A 20,854-nucleotide genomic window follows, 5' to 3' on the forward strand; every position below is an offset into this window, starting at 1 on the left:
TTTGGGTTGAGGTAATCCGTAAGAAAAATTTGGTCGAGTTAACCTTAGAAAAGAACATTCATCTATTATGTGAACTAATTGTTTGTATCAATATCAGACAAAAAAAATAATAAAAATAAAATTATTCTTGCGTAGTTAATTTATAATAAATAATACGGTGGGAACATCTAATATACATTCCATTTAAGTATGATTTACTTCATGGGGAGTTGGGAATAATAGGGTTTTTTCCCTTTGGGAAAAAACCCCTGATGTTCCCCTTCCCATGAAATAAATGGGAATCCCCCGGAGCGTTAAATACTATTTTAAACTAAAATTAGTAATTCCCGGCTATCTATATGAGGTCGGGAGATAAGTAAACTAAGATTCCGGTTATTTATAAACAGTCGCAATTTTTAGTATGAAGGTGATCATGAGTGACACTTAGTGCGACAGGGGATTATATTTTCAATATTGTTTAATTCGTAAAATATAATGTATATTTCAATGTTTTGAGTATATGCTAATTAAAATAAATACATAAGATTATTATAAAATATAATAATTATTTGATCCCAAAATTCCAATCAAACAGTGTACCAATATATTGTTACTATATATGAACTTGGATGATAATTTAGGTTATTCTTGAATATTTAAACTTAATTTCTTTCGAGCTTGCTCAAAAATATTATCATAGAGATTGCTATTTATTTCACCACTAATATCAAAACTTAAATAAGGTATAATAATTTCTTCTTGAAGATATTCTATAGATATTTGCATCTACAAATCAAATAGAAAAAATAAAAGTCAGAATAAAAAAAACGTGACTCAAAGTCAGGATTCACTTAAGCTTAATTTGATACTTACATGAGCACCCTCACAATCTCTAAATTCTAATTTACCGTTTTCATCTAAATCTTTTAAACCTATCCAATCTTCATTATAAAGAGGTTGTTCATGAAGAGTCAATAAAACTCCTTCTGAATTATAAAAAGAAAACCACTATGAAATGAAAGAAATGAGTAAGTAAAAAAAGAATTCCCCTCGCTTTTTCTCAAATATAACCTCTGCTTACCGCGGTTTCTTTAGGTATAACTGTAATATCTTCAGTGAATCTAATTAAAACAAGCTTATTCAAAGATTTCAAATTCGTCTTATAAGTTTCATTTTTATTATCAAGTTCATTATTAATATCGGGTAAAAAGATATTTTGTTGTAAATAAGTATCCAAATGTTGTGGATCTTTATAATATTGGGCTTGTACAATATGAGAACGAGCATAATTTGAATAAGCACCACGACGCGCAATCGTTCTCATTAACTGACATAATCTATCATTATTTGAACAACCTGGTATATCCGATACACCAGAATGTTGAGATCCGAATGTTATTAAATTGTGTACTGGTGGATCATTGCATCGTTGTACATATGCACTAAGATGAGGTTATAAGGTAAAGTAAGTATTGAATTTTGTGAAAGCAAGTTGTGAATATCTCACATTTTCAAATATAACTTTACCGAAGAAATTGACCTCCCTACATGAAAAGAAAAATTTAGATAAAGTCAAAATACAAAAGTATAGAATTTTCTATTGTAATTTACCTGAGAGAACCCGATAGCATTAAAACCATCCTTCAAATTCTCATCATTTTTCAAAGTTTGACAAACTTGTTCCACCTGCAAATCATTACAAGAAAACAATTAGCTTCTTCAAAATGCAAAATAAATAGCCTTAACAAAATTGTTGTACCTGATCATTAATATTTCCAAAGTAACTAAGCTTTTTATCTTGATTTTCATCATCACCCAACATAATAGAATAAGTATAGATTCCAGGTAATAAGTCTTTAATCACTTGTTGAACTTTCATCATACTTTCTTTACCGCAGCAAGTATCACCCATTCCATGCCATAATACAACTGGTCTATACAAACCTAAAGGGTAAATGGAGAGTTTTTAATTACTAATCGATTAATTATTAATTGGCTTAATTTATTTATTTGTTTATGCATATAAGTCTATTTTTATTTTTAAAAGTTTTATTTTGTCAAAGAAAAATTTTAAAATTAGTACCTTGCACACAGCCAAAATAAGATACCAAGCAAAGCAATAGCGTAAAAAACTTCATCATCATTGATAATTTTTTTCGTCTAATCCTTTCGTTTCAAAGTTACCTTACTCACGCATTAGTATATTCCATTTCACCATTTATGTAACTCATGTGATGTCAGATTTAACCACAATAATATAAATGTTAATTCAACCTGTTTATTAACTAGTATTAAAACCTGTTTTTCAGTGGATAATCACGATGTGATAATAGTTATGAAATTTCTGCCAGCCCAAACCTTGTATTTTTAATGTAACAATTAGTTTCGGGGGTATGGAAAAAGTATTAAAAAGGGCGGTGGTCAATTTACCATATCAAAAAAACACAATTTTTTTTCTATCCTCCCCTCTCAAAAAAAAAAATATATATATATATATTTGAAAAATTTTTTAAAACAATGTTAAGACAAGATTCTTTAAGTACAATTTCTGGAACTACTATAACAGAAAAATCGTTATTAACTTCTTCTTCAGTAGCGACAATAAATATAGAGAATAATGATTTACTTTACCTAGATGGTAAACATATAAAAGATAGTTCAAATAGGACTATATTATTGAGAGGAATAAATTTATCAGGTGCTTCAAAAAATCCCTCATATCCCTCAAAAATTCCTTCTCATCAGCCAGAAGAATTTTTTGATCATAAAAAAGCCAGATTTATAGGTAGACCATTTCCGTTGGAAAGTGCCGATGAACATTTTCAACGATTAAAAGAGTGGGGATTCAATTTCCTTAGATTTATTGTAACTTGGGAAGCAATAGAACATGAAGGACCCGGTAAATATGATTCTGAATTTTTAGATTACATTGTAAAAATTTTATATAAAGCCAAAGAATATGGCTTTAAGTGCTTCATTGATCCTCATCAAGACGTGGTAAGCTTTCTATTAATTTTTAAAATAAAGTAAATATGTGATTTTTGGAAGTGAATTTCTTCTCACAATCTTTTATCACTTAATTAATTAGTGGAGTAGATTTTCAGGTGGTTCAGGAGCTCCGGGATGGACGCTTGAATTGGCAGGATTTAATATCAGGAATTTTATGGAAACTGAAGCAGCAATAGTACAAAATACATATGATAAACCAAAAGAATTTCCTAAGATGATATGGTCAACAAATTATTATAAACTAGCGTCGTCAACAATGTTTACGTTATTCTATTCGGGAAGAACATATGCACCAAAATGTATTGTTGATGATATGAACATACAAGATTATTTACAATTGCACTTTATTAATTCATATAAAATATTAGCGGAAAGAATAGCGAAAGAAAATTTAACGGATAATGTTGTAGTTGGATATGATACAATGAATGAACCAAGTTGGGGATGGGTTGGAACAGAAGATTTAAATAAATATCCAGAATTTCAAGAATATAGGAGGGGGAAAACTCCTACTCCATTTCAAACAATGTTATTAGGAGAGGGAATTCCATGTAAATTAGATGTATGGGACATAGTTTGGTACGGATTTGGTAAAGTAGGAAACGAATATATTGATCCAAAAGGAAAAACAGCATGGTTAGAAAATGATCCCGAAGGTTATAATTGGAAGAAATCCGAAGAATTTCCGCGTGGCGAATGTATTTGGGCGGCACATGGAGTATGGGATAAATCTACCAGAAAACTTTTACGTCCTGATTATTTTTCCATGAATCCAATTAACAATAAACCGTATAATTGGTATGAAGAAAGCTTTAAACCATTTATAAGAAAATATACTTCAGCATTACGTTCAGTTCATCCTAATGCAATAATATTCATACAACCACCCGTACTTGAAATTCCGCCTAAATTTGATAATCCCGAAGACCCACAAGAAAGACTAATTTATTCACCACATTGGTATGATGGATTAACATTGGTGCAAAAACAATTTAATTGGTGGAATATTGATTATTTAGGTCTTAAAAGAGGAAAATATTTGGGACCTATACCCGCAATTAAATTAGGAGACAAAGCAATTAAACAAAGTTTTACGGAACAGCTAGGGTTAATTAAAGAAGAAGGAGAAAAATATTTAGATAACATACCATGCATAATTGGTGAAATTGGTATTCCATTTGATATGGAAAATGGAAAAGCATATAAAACAGGAAATTATATTCAACAAATTAAAGCTATGGATGCTAACTTTGTCGCTTTAGAATCAAATTTACTTAATTACACTCTATGGAATTATTGTGATGATAATGATCATCAATGGGGGGATCAATGGAATGGAGAAGATTTATCCATTTACTCAACTTCGAATCCGGCCAATTCTCTATTGTCATATAATTATAACAAAGACTTAGATCTTGGTGGTAGAGCATTATTTAGTTTGCTTCGACCATTTCCATTAAAAACATTTGGTGAACCATTGAGTTTAAATTTCAATCCGTGGACCAAAAAATTTTATTATTCTTATCGTAATGTAACAGATACACCAAAAGATTTTCCTACCGTAATTTATCTACCAAGATTTCATTTTAATAATGAAAACGATTTTACTGTTAAAGTTAGTAGTGGTAAATGGAATTGGGATAAAGATAATCAACGAATTTTATACTGGCATGATATCACTTCAATGAATGAAAGTAAAGAAAATTTGGATTATAGCGTGCATGAAATTTATATAGAAGGTAACAAAAGTGACAATTTTGTTGATGATGAAAATCTTTGTTGTTAATACCTTAAAAAAAATATATATTTTCTTAAAAATGGCAGTAAGGGATTATGGGATTATAAAAAGGTGGGAAATAAATTATCTAATAATATTTTTCCTATTCAATAGGTAAAAGAAATCTATTAAATGTTGATTACGTTAGAGAAGTTACTTCGCTACCATGTACTACTAATGAGAAAATTAATGAGAAAAAGGCGAACAGTGTAGGGTATCCTATCAAAACATTTGGTGGTATATGTTTTTTAACGGCCGTATCTTTATCGATTTTCTTAAATTATTACGATTTAATATTTTAATTAAATAGACTGTGTGAAAGAAAATACATATATAATATATATATATTTATTTTTTTTCTTTTGTATTTTTATTTTCTCTCCTTCCAAATAAAATTACTAGTAAACTTTTTTACAATCACATGAGTCAATTCTTCTAAATAATTTATACTTTTATACATTTTGAAATATAGCCCTTTATTAAGAATTCTTTGTCAAAATTATGCAGTAAAATTTTTACGAAATGAAATAAATATTAAATATTTGATGGTCTGACAAGGCTGCATAAGATAATTGGCTCAAAATACGACAGGTAGAGATTAAAATTTTGGACACGTATTCAATTTTTAATGTTAAGCTTTTCGCGTCGACTTGTGCATATTTTAAGATGATCAAACTTAACTTTTTGCGGTACACAACATACTATAACGTTATGACGCATATATCACACGTGATGAGAAAGTTTGCTTTATTTCGGGTTGATAATCATTTGATTTCAAGCTTGTGTCCAAATAAATAATTTAAATAGACTCGGTTTATGGTGCCAAAGTCGACATTTTCTTTCCTGTTCTTCGTTGTATCTTTACCACTTTCTTTATTTTATAATTTTATACGTTCTGGATTTCATCAAAAAATTTATTTATCTTTATATTTTTTTTTCAACACAGATAAAACTTATTTAACATGCCTCTCAAACTTGAAGAAATTTCTCCTGAAAGTGAGCTTCAACAAAATCTTGAACAACTTAATGTCACAGAAAATGATGGTCATAAACGTGATGTTGATGTACATGCAGTAGAAGGAGAGTCTGCTAATAACGACAAGAAACAAGATCGTAAAACTACTTTGGTGGACAATAATATTGTCAATGAGAAAAAATGGAGTGATGAAACAACTTGTCATTCTGAAGATGGTAGTCATGAAATTGGGTTAAAGGTTACTAACGATAATGACAAGGATAAGGATTATACTTCTTCTGCTGATGAATCTGATTTTAGTCTGCCAAAACATCGGAAAGATTATCCAAGTGATGATGAAAGAACAGATTCTGAACCTTTGAGTAATGAAGAAGACGAGACTGGTTCGGAAGACAGTAATTATCGTTTAATTCCTCTACAAAAATTGTCAGAAATATATACTCCTTATGAGCAAACAACCCCAATTAAGTCTTCTAATACCCTTCAAATAAATGGTACGAACGACCCATTTGAGGTTTCTCCAATGACTCTTGGCGACAGTTCTCTTCAAGATGATGATATAGACATAGCAAGAATTGTTAATCCTATTGTAAGGTGTATCGCTGATTTGAGATCAGAATTTCGTACACAATTGGCTAAAATTCATTATTGTCCGGATACTAATCTTGATAAAGTGAAATTTGACGAAAACTGGCAACATACTGAATTCGAAAAACCACAAGATCAATATTGTTATAATGCTATTGCTACTGCTGGGAAACTTCTTGACGTTATTATGCCGATGCAACTACCTGAAGAAGCTAAAGAACATATTGCTCAAGCTCGTCACATCCTTTGGAAAAAGGCTTTGCTTTGTCGTACTAATACTGAAAACATCAACTTATCTAGTTCAAGTATTTCTCAAGCGGATAATGATATTGATTCTGCTACTGCAACTGTTACTACTCCGAATAATAATTCGAAATCTGGTACGGAATTAGTTTCTTCGAATACTAATGAAAATAATAAATCATCTGGGTCATCTGTCGAAGCGAAGAGTAGTGGTGAAAACAACAATAAAACATCTGTCGAGATTGTCAATAAAGCCGAGGTCATTACCACGAAAAATAAAGAAAGTAGCAATAATCATAACGTGACTAACCCTAACAAATATCGACGTGGTACAAGTCAAGGAAGAAAATTGAGACGACATTCAACATATTCTTCTCCGAAAAGTGGTCGTCGTAGCCAAAATTATTCACCTAGGACACCCAATTCACGTTCTCCTCGTGTTGGAAGCACTGTTACCTCTTCTATTGCTGGTTCGGCTACTCAAGCGAATAATAGACGATTTGTTGGATTTTTACCTTCAAGATGCTTTACTTGTGGTGGTATTGGTCATTACGCCACCAACTGTCCTAACAAAGGATCTTTTATTACTACAAGTACGAGTAATAATCATCATCAACCTTCTCGTAGTCGCCGTCGTAATTTCGATCGATATAAAAGGACCACAGAAACCAACACGAATAATTCCACTTCCAATGAATAAACAGAAAAGGTGGTTGTTGTAAAATTAATATTAAATAGGATGTAATAATCTGTTGTTGTAATCTATTATTTGTAAATGAACGATTATTAATAATGTAGCTGTTATTTATGATTTATCACTAACTATAGTTGAAGGAGGTAGATTTAAACTCAATTCTGAGTGCAATTGGAGTGAAAGGAGGGTCGTTGTTGCATTTATTTCTTTAGGTGGTTATTATTTGTTTTATTTAGAAAAGTTGTACGCTGTACATGTACGTGTTGCAATTCATTAGATAGGATGAAATTAAGGTTTCAAAGAATTCAAGCATATTAGAATTCAAGCGTATTTGCGAATGAATATTTATTAGCATTATTTCATTTTCTGGTGTAAAGAATAGTATTGATTACAAGTTACCTTCTTTAATTTCATTTTAAATTTTATAATTAAATAGTTATTAAAAGTTTACTGCGGTAAGGATTCATGAAAAATAAAATAAAATAAAGACTAAACATATGATAATATATTGAAATATGAACTTGGACGAGCTTGTTGCAACCATATAACCATATAAATGATATAATAAGATCTTAATAATAAAACGTTCATTAGAACGACGGAGAATGTCACGTGCACGAAAATATTGAAATTGGGCTTCCACTTTTCAGGAAAAGCAGTAAAATTGGTTTTTCAAATAACAGATAATGCAGCCGTACGCCCATTCAAAATTTTATTCTACTTTGTCAAAACAGACCGTAATATCGCTGCCGCAGTACCGCTTATAAACTCGGAACTAAAATTTTAATATGTAAAAAAAATTCTGGCTTTAACTAAATTTAGTTACAATATACTCTAGTCTTATATTACGCCAAAATAAAAAAAATAATAAATGAATTACAATTATCCTTATTTGCCTAATTCGCAACTTCTCTTAATTATTAATCACAAAGATTTTGGATCTTGTTATTAATGTGATAAATTTGAATCAGTTTTTTAAGAAAGTTAAATAAAATTTTTAGTTTGTAAATTAATAAATTGATTTAGTACATATCAGTTTACGTTTCAATTATAAATCAAATGCCATTTCTGTTTCATCAATACAGTTAATATTTAAAACAGATTTTCAATTTGACAGAATTCATGTTTTCCATACTATAATATATTATATTTACGGCTTATCAATATATAATATAGTTATTATTTTATTGACTTAGCCGTCTTTTAATTGATCACCAACGTTGATCTTACGAAAGAGAAGACCTAAAAAGTAAAGACCTAAAGGAGAATATTTATTTATTTATGATTATTACACATTATGTGTTACGTATCATGATTATCGCATGAGTAATTTTTATATGAGTAATAAATAGTGCTACAGAAGAACCTCGAAATCAACTTTTTTTAACAAATTACTCGATCTCCTTAATATTCTTAAGTATTAATATTTTTCGGGTTTCCGCAATTGATAATTGATTACAGTATACCACGTAACTATGAGTTTAGTTTATAAATTGTAAGTAGTTTGATAAATCCACCAGTCTCTTTGCAATCCTCCGTGATCAGAGGAATCGAACCTGCGACCTCACCATAATCAGACTTTATGAGGGGTGCGCACCCAACTGCTGCACTAAGGATAATCAATCCTTAATTCCGAAAAGGGCTCATATAAATAATTAATAATACCTTTACAGGCAAATAAATACTGGAACATTTTAAAATACAACAAGAACAGCTATGTAATTAAGAAATCATTGTAACAAATTAAGCGTTATATGTTATTGCATGGTGCGACGGTGCGTGCTTGTTAATGGCATGTCCGCATGTGGCACTTCGTAGATTCAAATTTCAATATAAATAATATATTAATTTTACATCATGTAATATTTATTGGGTTTTACAATTGGCAATTTAAAATTTTTAATTTTTATTAATTGTTATTGTGATAGATCTCAAACTTTGGTAGTATAGAAACTAATTGAGTTAATTTATACGTACCACTTAATGTGCCCCTGCCCCCTACTGACCTTATTCTCTCTATTGTAAGCAACTATCAAATTGCCCCAGGAATAAATGGGTTATAACCACCAATGATGTCGCAATATAGTATCCTAAAGGTAAATTAAAAGAGTTTATATTGCACAAGAAATAGAGTAAATTGGTAATGTAATTTCGTCAACGGATAAATAACTACTCAGCCGTAAAAGATAATGATAAAAACAAAAAATCTAGAGGGCTAAAAAGACAAATTTGAACCATTGCAATGCTCAAAACCGGTCGTGATGGCGATAGTCTGCATGGTCTTGAGATTCCACAAACGTATAGAAAGATCTTTACTTGCTGAATGATAAAATTCGTACCATCGAAAGCCTTGAGACAGATACACATATTATTCTCAAAGAGAGTGGTTATCCTCGTCACTTTTATATTGAAATGCATCAACGTCACTAAAATATTCCCTATGCCCCTATAACTCACATAAAATTAGTATACTGTATAGTATAAATAGGAATGACTAGAGGCATGGGTAGAGACAAGCACAACGGGCAAGCAGACCATAAAGTAGACAGCAAGCAGGTGTCCACCGTAGTTGTGAGGGTTTTCCTTTTTCTACAGCGGGCAATCAGACCGTAAGGTGGACAGCTAGCAGGTGCCCACCATAGCTGTAGAAGCCTCCCTCTGCCATAAAGCCATGCAAAAAACGATGATAGAAAAAACTTCACCTTAAATCTTCCGTTAAGTATACTAGCACCCTCCTTCATTTTGTCCGGACCATTTGTTATCAAAATACTGAGAGCCATTCTTCTTTGTTGTCCTTTATAATAATGTCCTAAGAATCATTTCAATAGAACTTGGAGAAACATTTTCCAATGAATCAAAATGTTTACTAAAATTATCGTAAAATTCAATCCAGGACAACTCTTTCCATCGAAGAAATAGCTCCATAAAATACGCATTGCTAATCCTTCTCGAATATTGCTGTATGTTTTATCATCATATAACGAAAATCCATTATACGTTATACAAACGCCGGTTGAATTACGAATAAGATTTATAACTTCTTCGACCCCTTCATGATCCTGAGGATGTTTTCTTTTAAATAATTACTATAATTACTAACAAGTTCGATATCTTCACCTTTCAAACTAGCTAACTCGTCAAAAAAGAATAATTTTCCTCCTGGTGCAGATTGAAGTGCGAAAAGTGGATGTAATATTTTATCGCCAAGACTTTTTGCATTTTTGGTTGCGAAATCAGTTTGATCCATCTTTATTCTCTATTCTCTTCATCCTCCGTTAAAAACTTTACTATTGATTGAGAACTAAGATATTTCAGAATGCATGAAAAATGTTAGTATAACATATTACTTCCATCAGACAGAATACGAAATTATATAGTTTATTTTTGACATATAGTACCTAGTTTCTCTTTTTCGTTATCTTTGCCACGTCAGAACCTTCCGCTTTCTTTTTCACAAATCGAATAGAAAATTGATAATTCGTTACTGCAAATTTCTTGCTCGAGAGGTAAGCCATTGGGAGACACTTACCGGCAGCGGCGGGCACTTGTACGATGTGAATGTTTCTCATCTACAAGTGATTAATCCAAAAAATAATTCTTAAACAAGATAAATATCAACTTCTCGCCTTCAAGTTTTTTTTCAATATTATCTAACATTTTTAAGCTTTTCTTCATCTATTCGTAAGCGATGTTACCTTCCAAAGTTCTATATCGACACAATCAATGTTTCCTTGTAAACTGTTTCATAACGCGTTTTTTTTCTCATTCCAAATAAGAAACGAGAGTCTCTAATTTTGAGTTTATCAACATCGACTATAGAGTCATCACAAGCGTTAACCGGAAAAGCATCACTAAAAGAAGTCTTTCCCAGGAGTAATGATACCTTCATTTTGGAGATAATATAATTTTTTTTTTTAGAGAAAAATGTTTATGCCCTCTGGGATGGGCGAGCTCAACTAACTGCCCATTCTTTTTTGCTTCAGCCACGGCCTTCTGGGCTGAACTTGAACTGGGTTCGAACTGGGTTCAAACAACTTTTTAGAGAAAAAATATTTTTTTTTTTGGTTTGAGAAAACTTTTTAAGAGAAAGAGAAAGTTTGTGGGTATATATATACTTGTATTTCTAAAATCTCGAATTGTATGATCCGATTTACCGTGACCGGTGACATTTTAAGAGAGGTGAAAAAAATTATTTATTGTGGTGAATTTTTTAGGTCACGTGGGGGTAGAAAATTTGTGGCTGAATCCACCGATGATTAATATAATCATATTATTTTACTGATCATAATAATAATTATTTTCTAAAACGATTGATGGGAATACGACAGATTTTGATCCAATTTGATGCAATATTGCCATTATTATTGCTAAACAAAGAACACGTAATTACATTTCATTTATGATGCAAAAATCGTAATTTTTTGATGGTACAACAGTTTTATTATAAATACTATCTGTTGTCTTACTTTTCTTCACGTAATATTCTTTTTAAAATCTTTTTTTTTTAAAAAAACACGTAATATTCTTTTTTTTTAAAAAAAAACATATCCCTAAATTCTACAATCATGACAAAAATATCTGATTATTTTTTAAATACGCCAGCAAATGATTATAAATTTCTTGGCTACTATAATTACCGCAGGCAGCAACCTGATTTCACGTTTTCATTCGAAAAAGAAGCTTGCAATCTCTCTGTCGAACTAGAGAAACTAATAAAAGGAAATTACTCACGAGAAATTAAAACGGCTGCAAACCGATTGCTGAATAATCATAAGGTAAGTAGTTATTTGATAAGAATGCCCATGATTTCCTGCCCGGGTTATAATGTATGTCATTATGTTATGTCTATAAGGATCACCGTAGACGACATTGTGATGTCCAGGTGTTTTGGGATCAAATAGAATCATCTGGATCATCCATTAACACTTCAGATGCTCAGGAATCGGAAAAGGTTTGTTAAGTCAATATTTACTGCCAATTAAAACTTGTATTAACTCTTGCTTAATTTGATTAGATACAGACCAGTAAAGTATATACAAAAAAGACAAATGATAATTTGGTATGGAATTTTTATAATTATATATTTTTTTTTGCATTCAATTTACATGACTTTGTCCTTTTGAAGATAAAGAGCAAAAGAAAACGGCCAACTGAGAGTTTTACTCCCCATTTACATCCAGTAAATAATGAGAGGATTACAAAACCTTTCCGTTCAGGAAACTTCAAACCTGAAGTTAACCTATCTACCAAGGGGAAACTAAAATTAGATTTGGATTATCCAGGAGGCTCTTTCTCATCCTTTTCATCTTTTTCATCAGAAGATGATTGTGTTTTAGATAATGAAATGGTAAAATTTGTTCGTGATGGATTGGAGACTCTAGGAATGAGGGCTACAATGACTAGAACTTCATATAATAATCCTATAACAAAGGAAAAAGAATTTTTTGATAATTATGGAGTTGATATATTTGCCTGGTACAAGGAGATGGAAGTATTGATACAATGTAGGAGTTCTGTTACAACTAAGACTATTCAAGAAATGGAAAGTCTCTTATTAAATCAAAATGGTAAAATAGGTTGTATAGTATCTGATTGTGAATATAACAAAGATATCATCAACCTGGTAAACGCTTGTAAACGAAAGATTATTTTGACCACCAAATCAAAAGCTTACTTTGACATAGAAGAACATTACAACATAGTTAAAATGTCTCGACGGCAAGCCCCTCTTGTACATCGAAACATTGTTATGGAGGATGTAAAAATTGAAGTGGTGAAAGGGAGTGATGATGAAATTAAAGTGATGGATCAGGGAGTGATTACAGTTAAAGGAAAAGGGAATACAAAAATTTGTATTAGTTGTAAAAGAGTAGTGCAATCTTCTCAATCACAATAGAACATCCACGGTACATTCAAAAACAGTATATATATCAGTTTGAGTAGACTATATTTATTTAAATTCTCAAAATCATTTTCTTATACTACACCATATACGACAATCTACTTTTTTTATAATATCAATAATAAATAATATAATATAATATAATTTTTAATTTTTAATAATAATAGACTGAAATAAAATTTTGCGACTGTTAAATAAAATATAAAAGTGTTGTTAATTATTACGCCTTTATATAAAGGACGATATGTATTAAAGTTGTGTTACACACATTAAAATTCAACAAATATCATTTAAATAATTATTCGGAAAAATATTTTATTAGGAATGAATTTATTAATTTCACTAAAACATAATTATTAAATTAATTACCAGGTTAAAAGTTATAGCATTGTTGAATATCAATAACCAATCAGAAACCATGAGGAATTTTATTGGATAAAATTTTTATACGAATAAAATTTCGAGAATTTAAAAACATAGTTTATTTATTTATTTGAACTTAAAAACAACATTTATTAATAAAAATTTTAATCATAATATAATAAATAATATGTAGTATTTACCGTATATAATATCATATAATTTATATATTTTCATTAAGTTTGAATAATTGATTAGAAGAATGATACGAATCATATTGAGATCCCAAAGGCAACGTTAAATAATTAAAATTATCATTATCATCATTAAATTTCGTACCATTAAAAAAATTTAATTCAAAAAGATTATTTGTTTCTTGTGGGGAATCAATTTGTATAATCCTATTAATCGTATCATTATTATTCACTAATTTTACGCGATCATTAATATCATTTGCATTATTTGCCAAAGCTATAAATTGATTTCTTTGAGAAACTGATAATTTTAAGTTCCAAATAAATTTTGTTGCCGGATGAATTATAGATTTATCAATTCGTAATCGTTGAACTTCATGTTCTACATTCCATTTCAATAAAGAATATCCTGATAATTTTGGAACTGCTGTAGAGAAATTCCTTGCGTGAGACGCGACCATAAGTGGATTATTATTGTAAGGGAGCTCATAGATTTGTTCACAATTTATACGATTTAAAAAGTCATTAAATCGTTGAGCGCACGTCATTATTATTTTTTTTTTTTGAAAAAGAAAAAAAAAAAGAAAGGAAAAGAAAAATGAAGGAAAAAAAAAATAAAATCGATTTAATCAGTTTAAATCAATTATATCAAATCGATTATATCAATTATATCAATTAAAATCAAGTATCTTTCCCATTTCTCCCGAAAGTTCCGAAAGATGTTAAATGAGTGACATCTATGTACTACGACAAATTTGACATTTAATTGGTTCACATTGTTACACATGAATTTAGAAAATGATATTTCTTTGAATGAAAAGAAATGTTGAAAGGAACTTATCTTAAAATATCTCTAAAAAAAAATGTAAAACCTTATATATAAAATAAAAATGTGTAACAATTATCCATAATTATTCATATAATACTTAAAAATATACTTATTTGTGCATAATTATTAACTTATTAAAAGAAAAAATATTTATATCTCTTATTTGGAAGAAAACTAAACTTAATGGAAGGTACTTAAATCGTAAATAAATAATATCATATATTAAAAAATTAAAGCCGCCGACATCGACTTTTAAAAGCAAATTTAAAAAGAGTGTCATGAAAAAGGTTGGAAAAGAGAAATGGGGAAACAATTAGAAATAAACTGAAGGTAAGGACAAAACCAAAGGTTGAATAAGCAAGATTCTTTCGATAGTAAGTGAAGAAAGAATAATTTTAAGGTGTTTATAAATCTATGATATAAAAGTCCTTCGGAAAATTAAATTATATATATCTAATAATTGTTCTATAATATCTAATCTATTTAGTGTAATTAAGGAAAGGGTGTCAAAACATAAGTTTCAAAATCATTCTGTTCATGGAATTGGTTCGTCCCACCAAAAATTGCAATTCCGAAAGTATTTTCAATTTCTTGAGGATTGCCAATTCTGTACATTTTATCACGAGAATCTTCACTTACATTTACTATATCTAGATTATATTCATTGATTTTTCTAGATAAAGCTTCAAACCCTTTTCGTTGATCATCTGATAAACGGTGATTCCAAAAGTTGTCCACCGTCGACATATTAATATTTTCTTCATGAGCTTCCTCCATGTTTCTTTTAAGTAGCTTTTTCGCTGAAACAGGCTTGTATTTTATATTATTTTTTCTTTCTTTATCAGCAATTTGTTTATATTGATCAAGATGAGGTGGATTGCAGATTCTATTTAATCTATTATATTTCATGGTATGATTTGATTTTTTTTTTTGGTTGGAAGTTTCAAGATTTTTCGCCAAAGATATAATAACAGTGATTTTTTTTTTGTAGAAGAATTTTCAGTTTTTTTTTCAGTTTTTTTAAAAGGTGAAGGAGCGAATTTATAAGAAAATTTTCATGTAATCTAATTTTTTAACTGGTTAGATCATAATTAATTTAATTAATACCTTAGTATTACCAAATAAAGTAAATTGAAGCTACTATTAATTTTTACATTATTATTAATTGCTTGATATTTTTTTTTCTTTTGTAGAATAAAAATGCGCGATGATTATTTTTGTGTAATTCAAATTCAACGCCGAAATTAAAATTTGTCCAAATCATGATGACGAAAATTTTAAAGAAATTCTTGTGCTCCAAATTAGAAATTGTCAACTTTCTGAATGGGTAAAAATAAAAAACCGAATTTTTTTTTAAAAAGTGCAAAAGTTTTAATTACGAAATTTACCTTTTGATTTATTCGATTCAATAAATTGGATATACTTTTAAGAAATCTCGGGAAAAAAAAACTCGGGTTAAATTTATTTAATTATTTATAGAAATGTACTTGTCGAATTACTATTGTAAAATGGAATGTTTTAATTATAAATTATAAGATTCCAACTTAATTATTAAAATTAATAAAAAAATAAGAAGGTTGACATTTCCCTTTTGGTTAAGATTACCAATTTAGGAAATCTCAGCATAAATCAATAATTACCCTCCCCCCTATTTAATAACACAAATAGTTTCAGCAAAAATAACATTAATTATGGTTATAAACAATCAACTGGTTGTCTTAATTGTCATATTGCATTATCGAAAAAGTATAATTAGCGATATTTAATATATGGAGTATTAAAAAAAAAAAAAACTTTTAATATATTATTAGTCGATCGTTAATCATATTTTATGTAAAGGAAAATTGCGGATTTGCGGTTTAACTACATATATTATTGCATGCATCCTTTGTAATCCTTTATAGATTATAACATTGTTAATCCGATGCCTTGATTTTTCCTGATTTAGAATATATAAGAATGAACGGATTCATTATTTTTCCAAAAAAAATTATTCCGAAGAATCATTTCTGCTGACAAATTATATTATATTTCATGTTAGTCGTAAAAAAAAGAATAGTTATTAGTATTTCTGCGCTTTTTTCCACTTAAAAATATTTTTTTAATAGATCACGTGAAATAATACAACTTTCTCAGGTTATTATTTTCATATGATGATTAAAGTTTATTGTTCCATTTCTCGTAATGTAAATCTCATTGTGGTAAATATTATAAACATATTTATTGTTATTAATTAAAATAAGATATACATAATGCATAATAAATGTCATAATGAATTTAAAAATCTTAATACGAAAATCGTAAATAATATTACTAATTACTATCAGGTTAATCTAACGGGTAAAAAAAAAAATTAACGGGGTTTAAATATCGGATTTATGCGAGAGTATAGTACACGACACAAATAGGGATAGCAAAAAAAAATTAACGGGGTTTAAAAAATTATCGGATTTATGCAGTATAGTACACGAACAAATAAGGAAAGCAAAAAAAAAAAAATTAACGGGGTTTAAAAAACTATCGGATTTATGCGAGAGTATAGTACACGAGACAAATAAGGAAAGCAAAAAAAAAAAAATTTAAAATTAATCAATCGATTATCTTTAACAGTTGTGATTATGTAAGCTGTAAACTATTCTTATAGAATCAACAAATAAACCGGATTTGAGAATTCTATACTAATTATAATAATTATGGAAAAGTTGCTAATATGAGAGATTCAAAATCAGTTCTTTGGGAGATTTCCGTCCCACTAAAAATCCCAATAGGGTCAATTTCTTGATGATTATTGATTCGGTTCATTCTATTGTGCGAATCACTATTAATATTCGCAACATTTTGATTGATGTCGTTAATACTTTTTGCCAAAGATTCAAATTCCTCTCTTTGAGCATCTGTTAAATGGTGGTTCCAAACGGCATTTACCATCGAATTAATATCTATGTTTTCATCATCGATTTCTCGTTTAATATTTCTCTTTATTATCATTCTTGGTGTTACAATCGTGAATTTTGTATTATTTAGTCTTATTTCATCAGCTAGTTGTCTAGACTGATTATGAGGTGGTTGACAAATTTTATTGTAAATTTTATTGTAATTCATTGCTATGATTTTTCAAGAGGAATTAATTAAAGAGAATTAGAGTATTTCTTAAAGAATATGTAAGTAATTCGCAAGTAAGGTAGAAAATTAATATTTAAACGAGAATATTTTTTCCTGTTGAAAAATTTATAGGAGCAATTATTTATATTAAAATTTTTTTCACGCAGTTCGCGGTTTGTACCATAATTTTTAGTTAGTCCAAATTTTTTAATACCAATAAAGATATTAAATTTTTATTTATTTTTTTTTTTACATTATCTTATAATTGTTACAACAAAGTACCAATTAGATTGTAGTTTTCAGGCTCCTGATACTTCAATCATGAACCTGAACCCTTTGATGTTCCAATTTAGAAATCGCAAATTTCAAACGATAATTGTCCGAATTTAAAGTTCGGTTAATTTTAAACTTGGAAAATTTGTTAATGACGAAATTTTACATATTTTTTACATGCGTTTTCGAACTAATCTCGGTATTAATTCGTACATACATGATTAATGACCACTGATTGTGACTAAAATTGTTTTTAAAATAATTTATATATATTCACTTTTGTCATCCCAAAACAGCCTGCGGAATAAATTATACATTTTTTATAAGATTATATAAGTATTGTTTATTTATATAAATAATATATGCAGGGCTTACAATAAAAAAATTTTTTTTTTTTGCTGCATTTAATAAATAACATGGTCTTAAAATTATTTAAATTTTTTCGGTAGCAGAAAAATTAGGTAATTAAAAGTGTCTTTAATGAAGTAATGCATGAAAAAAAAAAAATGTGGAATAAATTTATTTCCATTCCATAATTGTTTTGTTTTTGTTAATAAAATTTATTGTATAAATGCGTATAAATGTGTATAAATGCGTATAAATGCGTATAATGCGTAGAAATGTGTATAGCATATAGATTATAATTACCCTATTATATATAACTTAAGTTATTTTAATTTGTACATAAATCTTCTTTCAAAAATTTACCTCATTAGTAAGAGAGCTTTTTCCCCTGATTTAGAAGAATGATAAACCATGCGTACACAAGACAATAATTTATTTATTTATTTATTTATTTTATTATGTTTGATAATTCTCTTTTTTTTTTACAAAAAATAAAAAAAATAAAAAAGTTAGTTTGTGTAAACTTACATAAGCAATAACTTATAGCCATTCATTCATGTTAAATGCAAGTGCAAGTTTATGCACATCATTAAAATTCGATTTTTGACAAAAAAAAAAAATGCAATTTATCACGCCATTTTTTCCACATGATTGAATTTTTATTGTAAAATTTCATTCGAATAATGAACTATGATATTTTCACCCAGAACCAAGTGTAACCATTAAAATAAATCCCCCAAAATAAATTAAAAATCAAGTAAAACAATAAATAAAAAAAAATAAAATAATCTATAAAAAAAATATGAATTTTATCAATAAAATCACCACAAAAACAATTGGTTTATAACTTTTATTTATTCTTATGTCATCATTGATTACTTTATACATTATAATCGAAAGAATATGACCTTTTTCGAACTGTTTACCAAAAAAATAATAACAAAACGCCGAAGATTTTAATATCACCAATCAAATGAATTGACAGAATCCTGGTACTTTAAAAGTTTTAAACGGTAATTGTCATTTTTAGTAAAAGTTATTCCAAGTCCGGAGGATAATAATACATTAAATTGATTTGTATTCTAAAGATCTTGAAAATGATTCATGCACAATTATTTAAATAATTTTATCCAAAATAGTCTTCGCGGAATAAATTTTGTCTAATTTTTTCTTATAAAAAAAAAAAATAATAATTGCTTACATGACCTTAAATTAAAAGTATAATATTAACATTGTTTTATTTTTATTTTTATCAGTGCCGTGCCTATACGGAGTAAGTAAGGCTATATCGGCAAAATTTTTTCATTGAGGGGAAAGAATATTGAAATATTTTTGAAACTTGGGATTGAACTAGTCCTTGCATGTTACAGTACTTAACCGAATATTAGATATTATAAATTTTATCCGAAAATGAAAGTCATTTAGTCATGTAGTATTTGCATCATGCATGGGATTGCATGCATGTATGACACAAAGAACAAAGAAATCTTACTTCATAATACGTAAGTATTAACGTTAGATTTGCCGTTATTCAATTTCTTTTTTTCTTATTTTTTTAATAACAGGTAACCATTTAAGCAATTAATCTTAAGTGAAGCAATTTTATTCATAAATTTGATCATAAGTCACTTTTTATTTTTCCATGTGATAGAATCTTCAATAAGGATATATATATATATATATATATTAGAAATGCTGTATTTAATAATTATTCTTTACCAATCATAAAAAAAAGTTAAAGGAACCCTTATATTTCAAATTAAGAAATTACATTGCAATTGTATTTTTACAATCTCGGTACCATGAACATTTTTGTCACATTTGAGTTATCGGAAAATTTAAATTTCTATTTTTGTAAGTATTTAAATAAATTACTTTGTTTTCCCAAAATTGTCTTCTCGGAATAAATTATACATTTTTTATTTAACCTTTCTTTTTTTTGTAAAAAAAAATTTGATTACATAACATATAATATTTAGTAGGTATTGTTTATTTTTTTATTTATAGATTATATCGGCAAAATATTTACCTACAATTAATTAATATAATCCTAATTTTTTAATACTTTCGGAAGATAGAAGAAAAAAGAACGCTCTAGATTATTATTATTATAAAACATGCATGAATAAATGGTAACAAAAGTTGTGAATTAAATTGATCTTTTGTTTTTTCTATCCCCGAAACTTAAAAAATAATTTTTAAAATATAATATAATCATTTAAGTTTGTACAAAATTAAAATATTTTTAAAATATTTATAAAATCTAATACCTAACATACCTAACGTGGCACAGAAAGAATTTTATTATATACAATATTAGTATGGTTTGCATTGCCTTGAAAGAAGCCATTCATGTATTTGATGTTACACAAAATAACACTGGCAGATGAGAAAATTACGCATATTATTAAATTTTGCCGTTTGCTCATGTTATTGAGCAACTTTTTTTTAAAAAAAATATTAAAATATGAAATAATAATAATAATAATAATAATAAATTGTAATTATTCGCGTAATTATTTTTGCGATTTCCGATCGAATTTTGGCGACGCAGCAATCTTCTTTAATTGAAAATGCATAACG

General features: G+C 28.4%; 8 protein-coding genes across 8 annotated transcripts; 4 read left to right on the plus strand and 4 right to left on the minus strand.

The window, feature by feature from the left end:
- Positions 1-443: 443 nt before the first annotated feature.
- On the minus strand, positions 444-2,167 carry OCT59_004617 (uncharacterized protein). The gene is made up of 7 exons (XM_025314297.2): positions 2,063-2,167; positions 1,739-1,923; positions 1,591-1,665; positions 1,507-1,523; positions 1,061-1,421; positions 853-987; positions 444-765 (listed from the first exon to the last, which is right to left on the minus strand). Exons 1-7 carry the CDS (start codon positions 2,121-2,123, stop codon positions 622-624), a joined length of 978 nt encoding a protein of 325 aa, XP_025185549.1. The 5' UTR covers positions 2,124-2,167; the 3' UTR covers positions 444-621.
- A 173-nt stretch (positions 2,168-2,340) lies between these two features.
- OCT59_004618 (uncharacterized protein) lies at positions 2,341-5,190 on the plus strand. The gene is made up of 3 exons (XM_025309066.2): positions 2,341-2,976; positions 3,068-4,727; positions 4,880-5,190. The coding sequence occupies exons 1-3, from the start codon at positions 2,497-2,499 to the stop codon at positions 5,065-5,067; spliced, it is 2,328 nt and encodes a 775-aa protein (XP_025185550.2). The 5' UTR covers positions 2,341-2,496; the 3' UTR covers positions 5,068-5,190.
- Positions 5,191-5,727: 537 nt separating this feature from the next.
- OCT59_004619 (uncharacterized protein) lies at positions 5,728-7,758 on the plus strand (the record flags this gene model as incomplete). The annotated part of the gene is made up of 1 exon (XM_025314298.2): positions 5,728-7,758. One exon carries the CDS (start codon positions 5,728-5,730, stop codon positions 7,270-7,272), a length of 1,545 nt encoding a protein of 514 aa, XP_025185551.1. The 3' UTR covers positions 7,273-7,758.
- Positions 7,759-9,640: 1,882 nt separating this feature from the next.
- OCT59_004620 (uncharacterized protein) lies at positions 9,641-10,513 on the minus strand (the record flags this gene model as incomplete). The annotated part of the gene is made up of 3 exons (XM_066148405.1): positions 9,641-9,712; positions 9,969-10,075; positions 10,363-10,513. 3 exons carry the CDS (start codon positions 10,511-10,513, stop codon positions 9,641-9,643), a joined length of 330 nt encoding a protein of 109 aa, XP_065997008.1.
- A 1,318-nt stretch (positions 10,514-11,831) lies between these two features.
- OCT59_004621 (uncharacterized protein) lies at positions 11,832-13,162 on the plus strand (the record flags this gene model as incomplete). The annotated part of the gene is made up of 4 exons (XM_025314299.2): positions 11,832-12,041; positions 12,119-12,217; positions 12,281-12,325; positions 12,392-13,162. 4 exons carry the CDS (start codon positions 11,832-11,834, stop codon positions 13,160-13,162), a joined length of 1,125 nt encoding a protein of 374 aa, XP_025185553.1.
- Positions 13,163-13,751: 589 nt separating this feature from the next.
- Positions 13,752-14,270, minus strand: OCT59_004622 (uncharacterized protein; the record flags this gene model as incomplete). The annotated part of the gene is made up of 1 exon (XM_025314300.2): positions 13,752-14,270. One exon carries the CDS (start codon positions 14,268-14,270, stop codon positions 13,752-13,754), a length of 519 nt encoding a protein of 172 aa, XP_025185554.1.
- Positions 14,271-14,545: 275 nt separating this feature from the next.
- On the plus strand, positions 14,546-15,232 carry OCT59_004623 (uncharacterized protein; the record flags this gene model as incomplete). The annotated part of the gene is made up of 6 exons (XM_066148406.1): positions 14,546-14,587; positions 14,722-14,741; positions 14,811-14,838; positions 14,914-14,951; positions 15,039-15,128; positions 15,229-15,232. The coding sequence occupies 6 exons, from the start codon at positions 14,546-14,548 to the stop codon at positions 15,230-15,232; spliced, it is 222 nt and encodes a 73-aa protein (XP_065997009.1).
- A 2,010-nt stretch (positions 15,233-17,242) lies between these two features.
- Positions 17,243-17,653, minus strand: OCT59_004624 (uncharacterized protein; the record flags this gene model as incomplete). Its single annotated transcript, XM_025324582.1, has 1 exon — positions 17,243-17,653. The coding sequence occupies one exon, from the start codon at positions 17,651-17,653 to the stop codon at positions 17,243-17,245; it is 411 nt and encodes a 136-aa protein (XP_025185556.1).
- Between the last annotated feature and the right edge of the window lie 3,201 nt (positions 17,654-20,854).

The sequence above is a fragment of the Rhizophagus irregularis genome, chromosome 12, assembly GCF_026210795.1.
Source record: "Rhizophagus irregularis chromosome 12, complete sequence".
In the NCBI taxonomy this organism is placed as follows: domain Eukaryota; kingdom Fungi; phylum Glomeromycota; class Glomeromycetes; order Glomerales; family Glomeraceae; genus Rhizophagus; species Rhizophagus irregularis.

Excerpts from the sequence above, each read along its gene's own strand:
- OCT59_004618 (XM_025309066.2), top strand. The coding sequence starts at position 2,497 with ATGTTAAGACAAGATTCTTTAAGTACAATTTCTGGAACTACTATAACA. Across the intron at positions 2,977-3,067 it reads TTGATCCTCATCAAGACGTG|TGGAGTAGATTTTCAGGTGG; the intron begins GTAAGCTTTCTA and ends TTAATTAATTAG. Across the intron at positions 4,728-4,879 it reads GCATGAAATTTATATAGAAG|GTAAAAGAAATCTATTAAAT; the intron begins GTAACAAAAGTG and ends CCTATTCAATAG.
- OCT59_004617 (XM_025314297.2), bottom strand. The coding sequence starts at position 2,123 with ATGATGATGAAGTTTTTTACGCTATTGCTTTGCTTGGTATCTTATTTT. Across the intron at positions 1,666-1,738 it reads TTGGAAATATTAATGATCAG|GTGGAACAAGTTTGTCAAAC; the intron begins GTACAACAATTT and ends AATGATTTGCAG. Across the intron at positions 766-852 it reads GAGATTGTGAGGGTGCTCAT|ATGCAAATATCTATAGAATA; the intron begins GTAAGTATCAAA and ends TTTGATTTGTAG.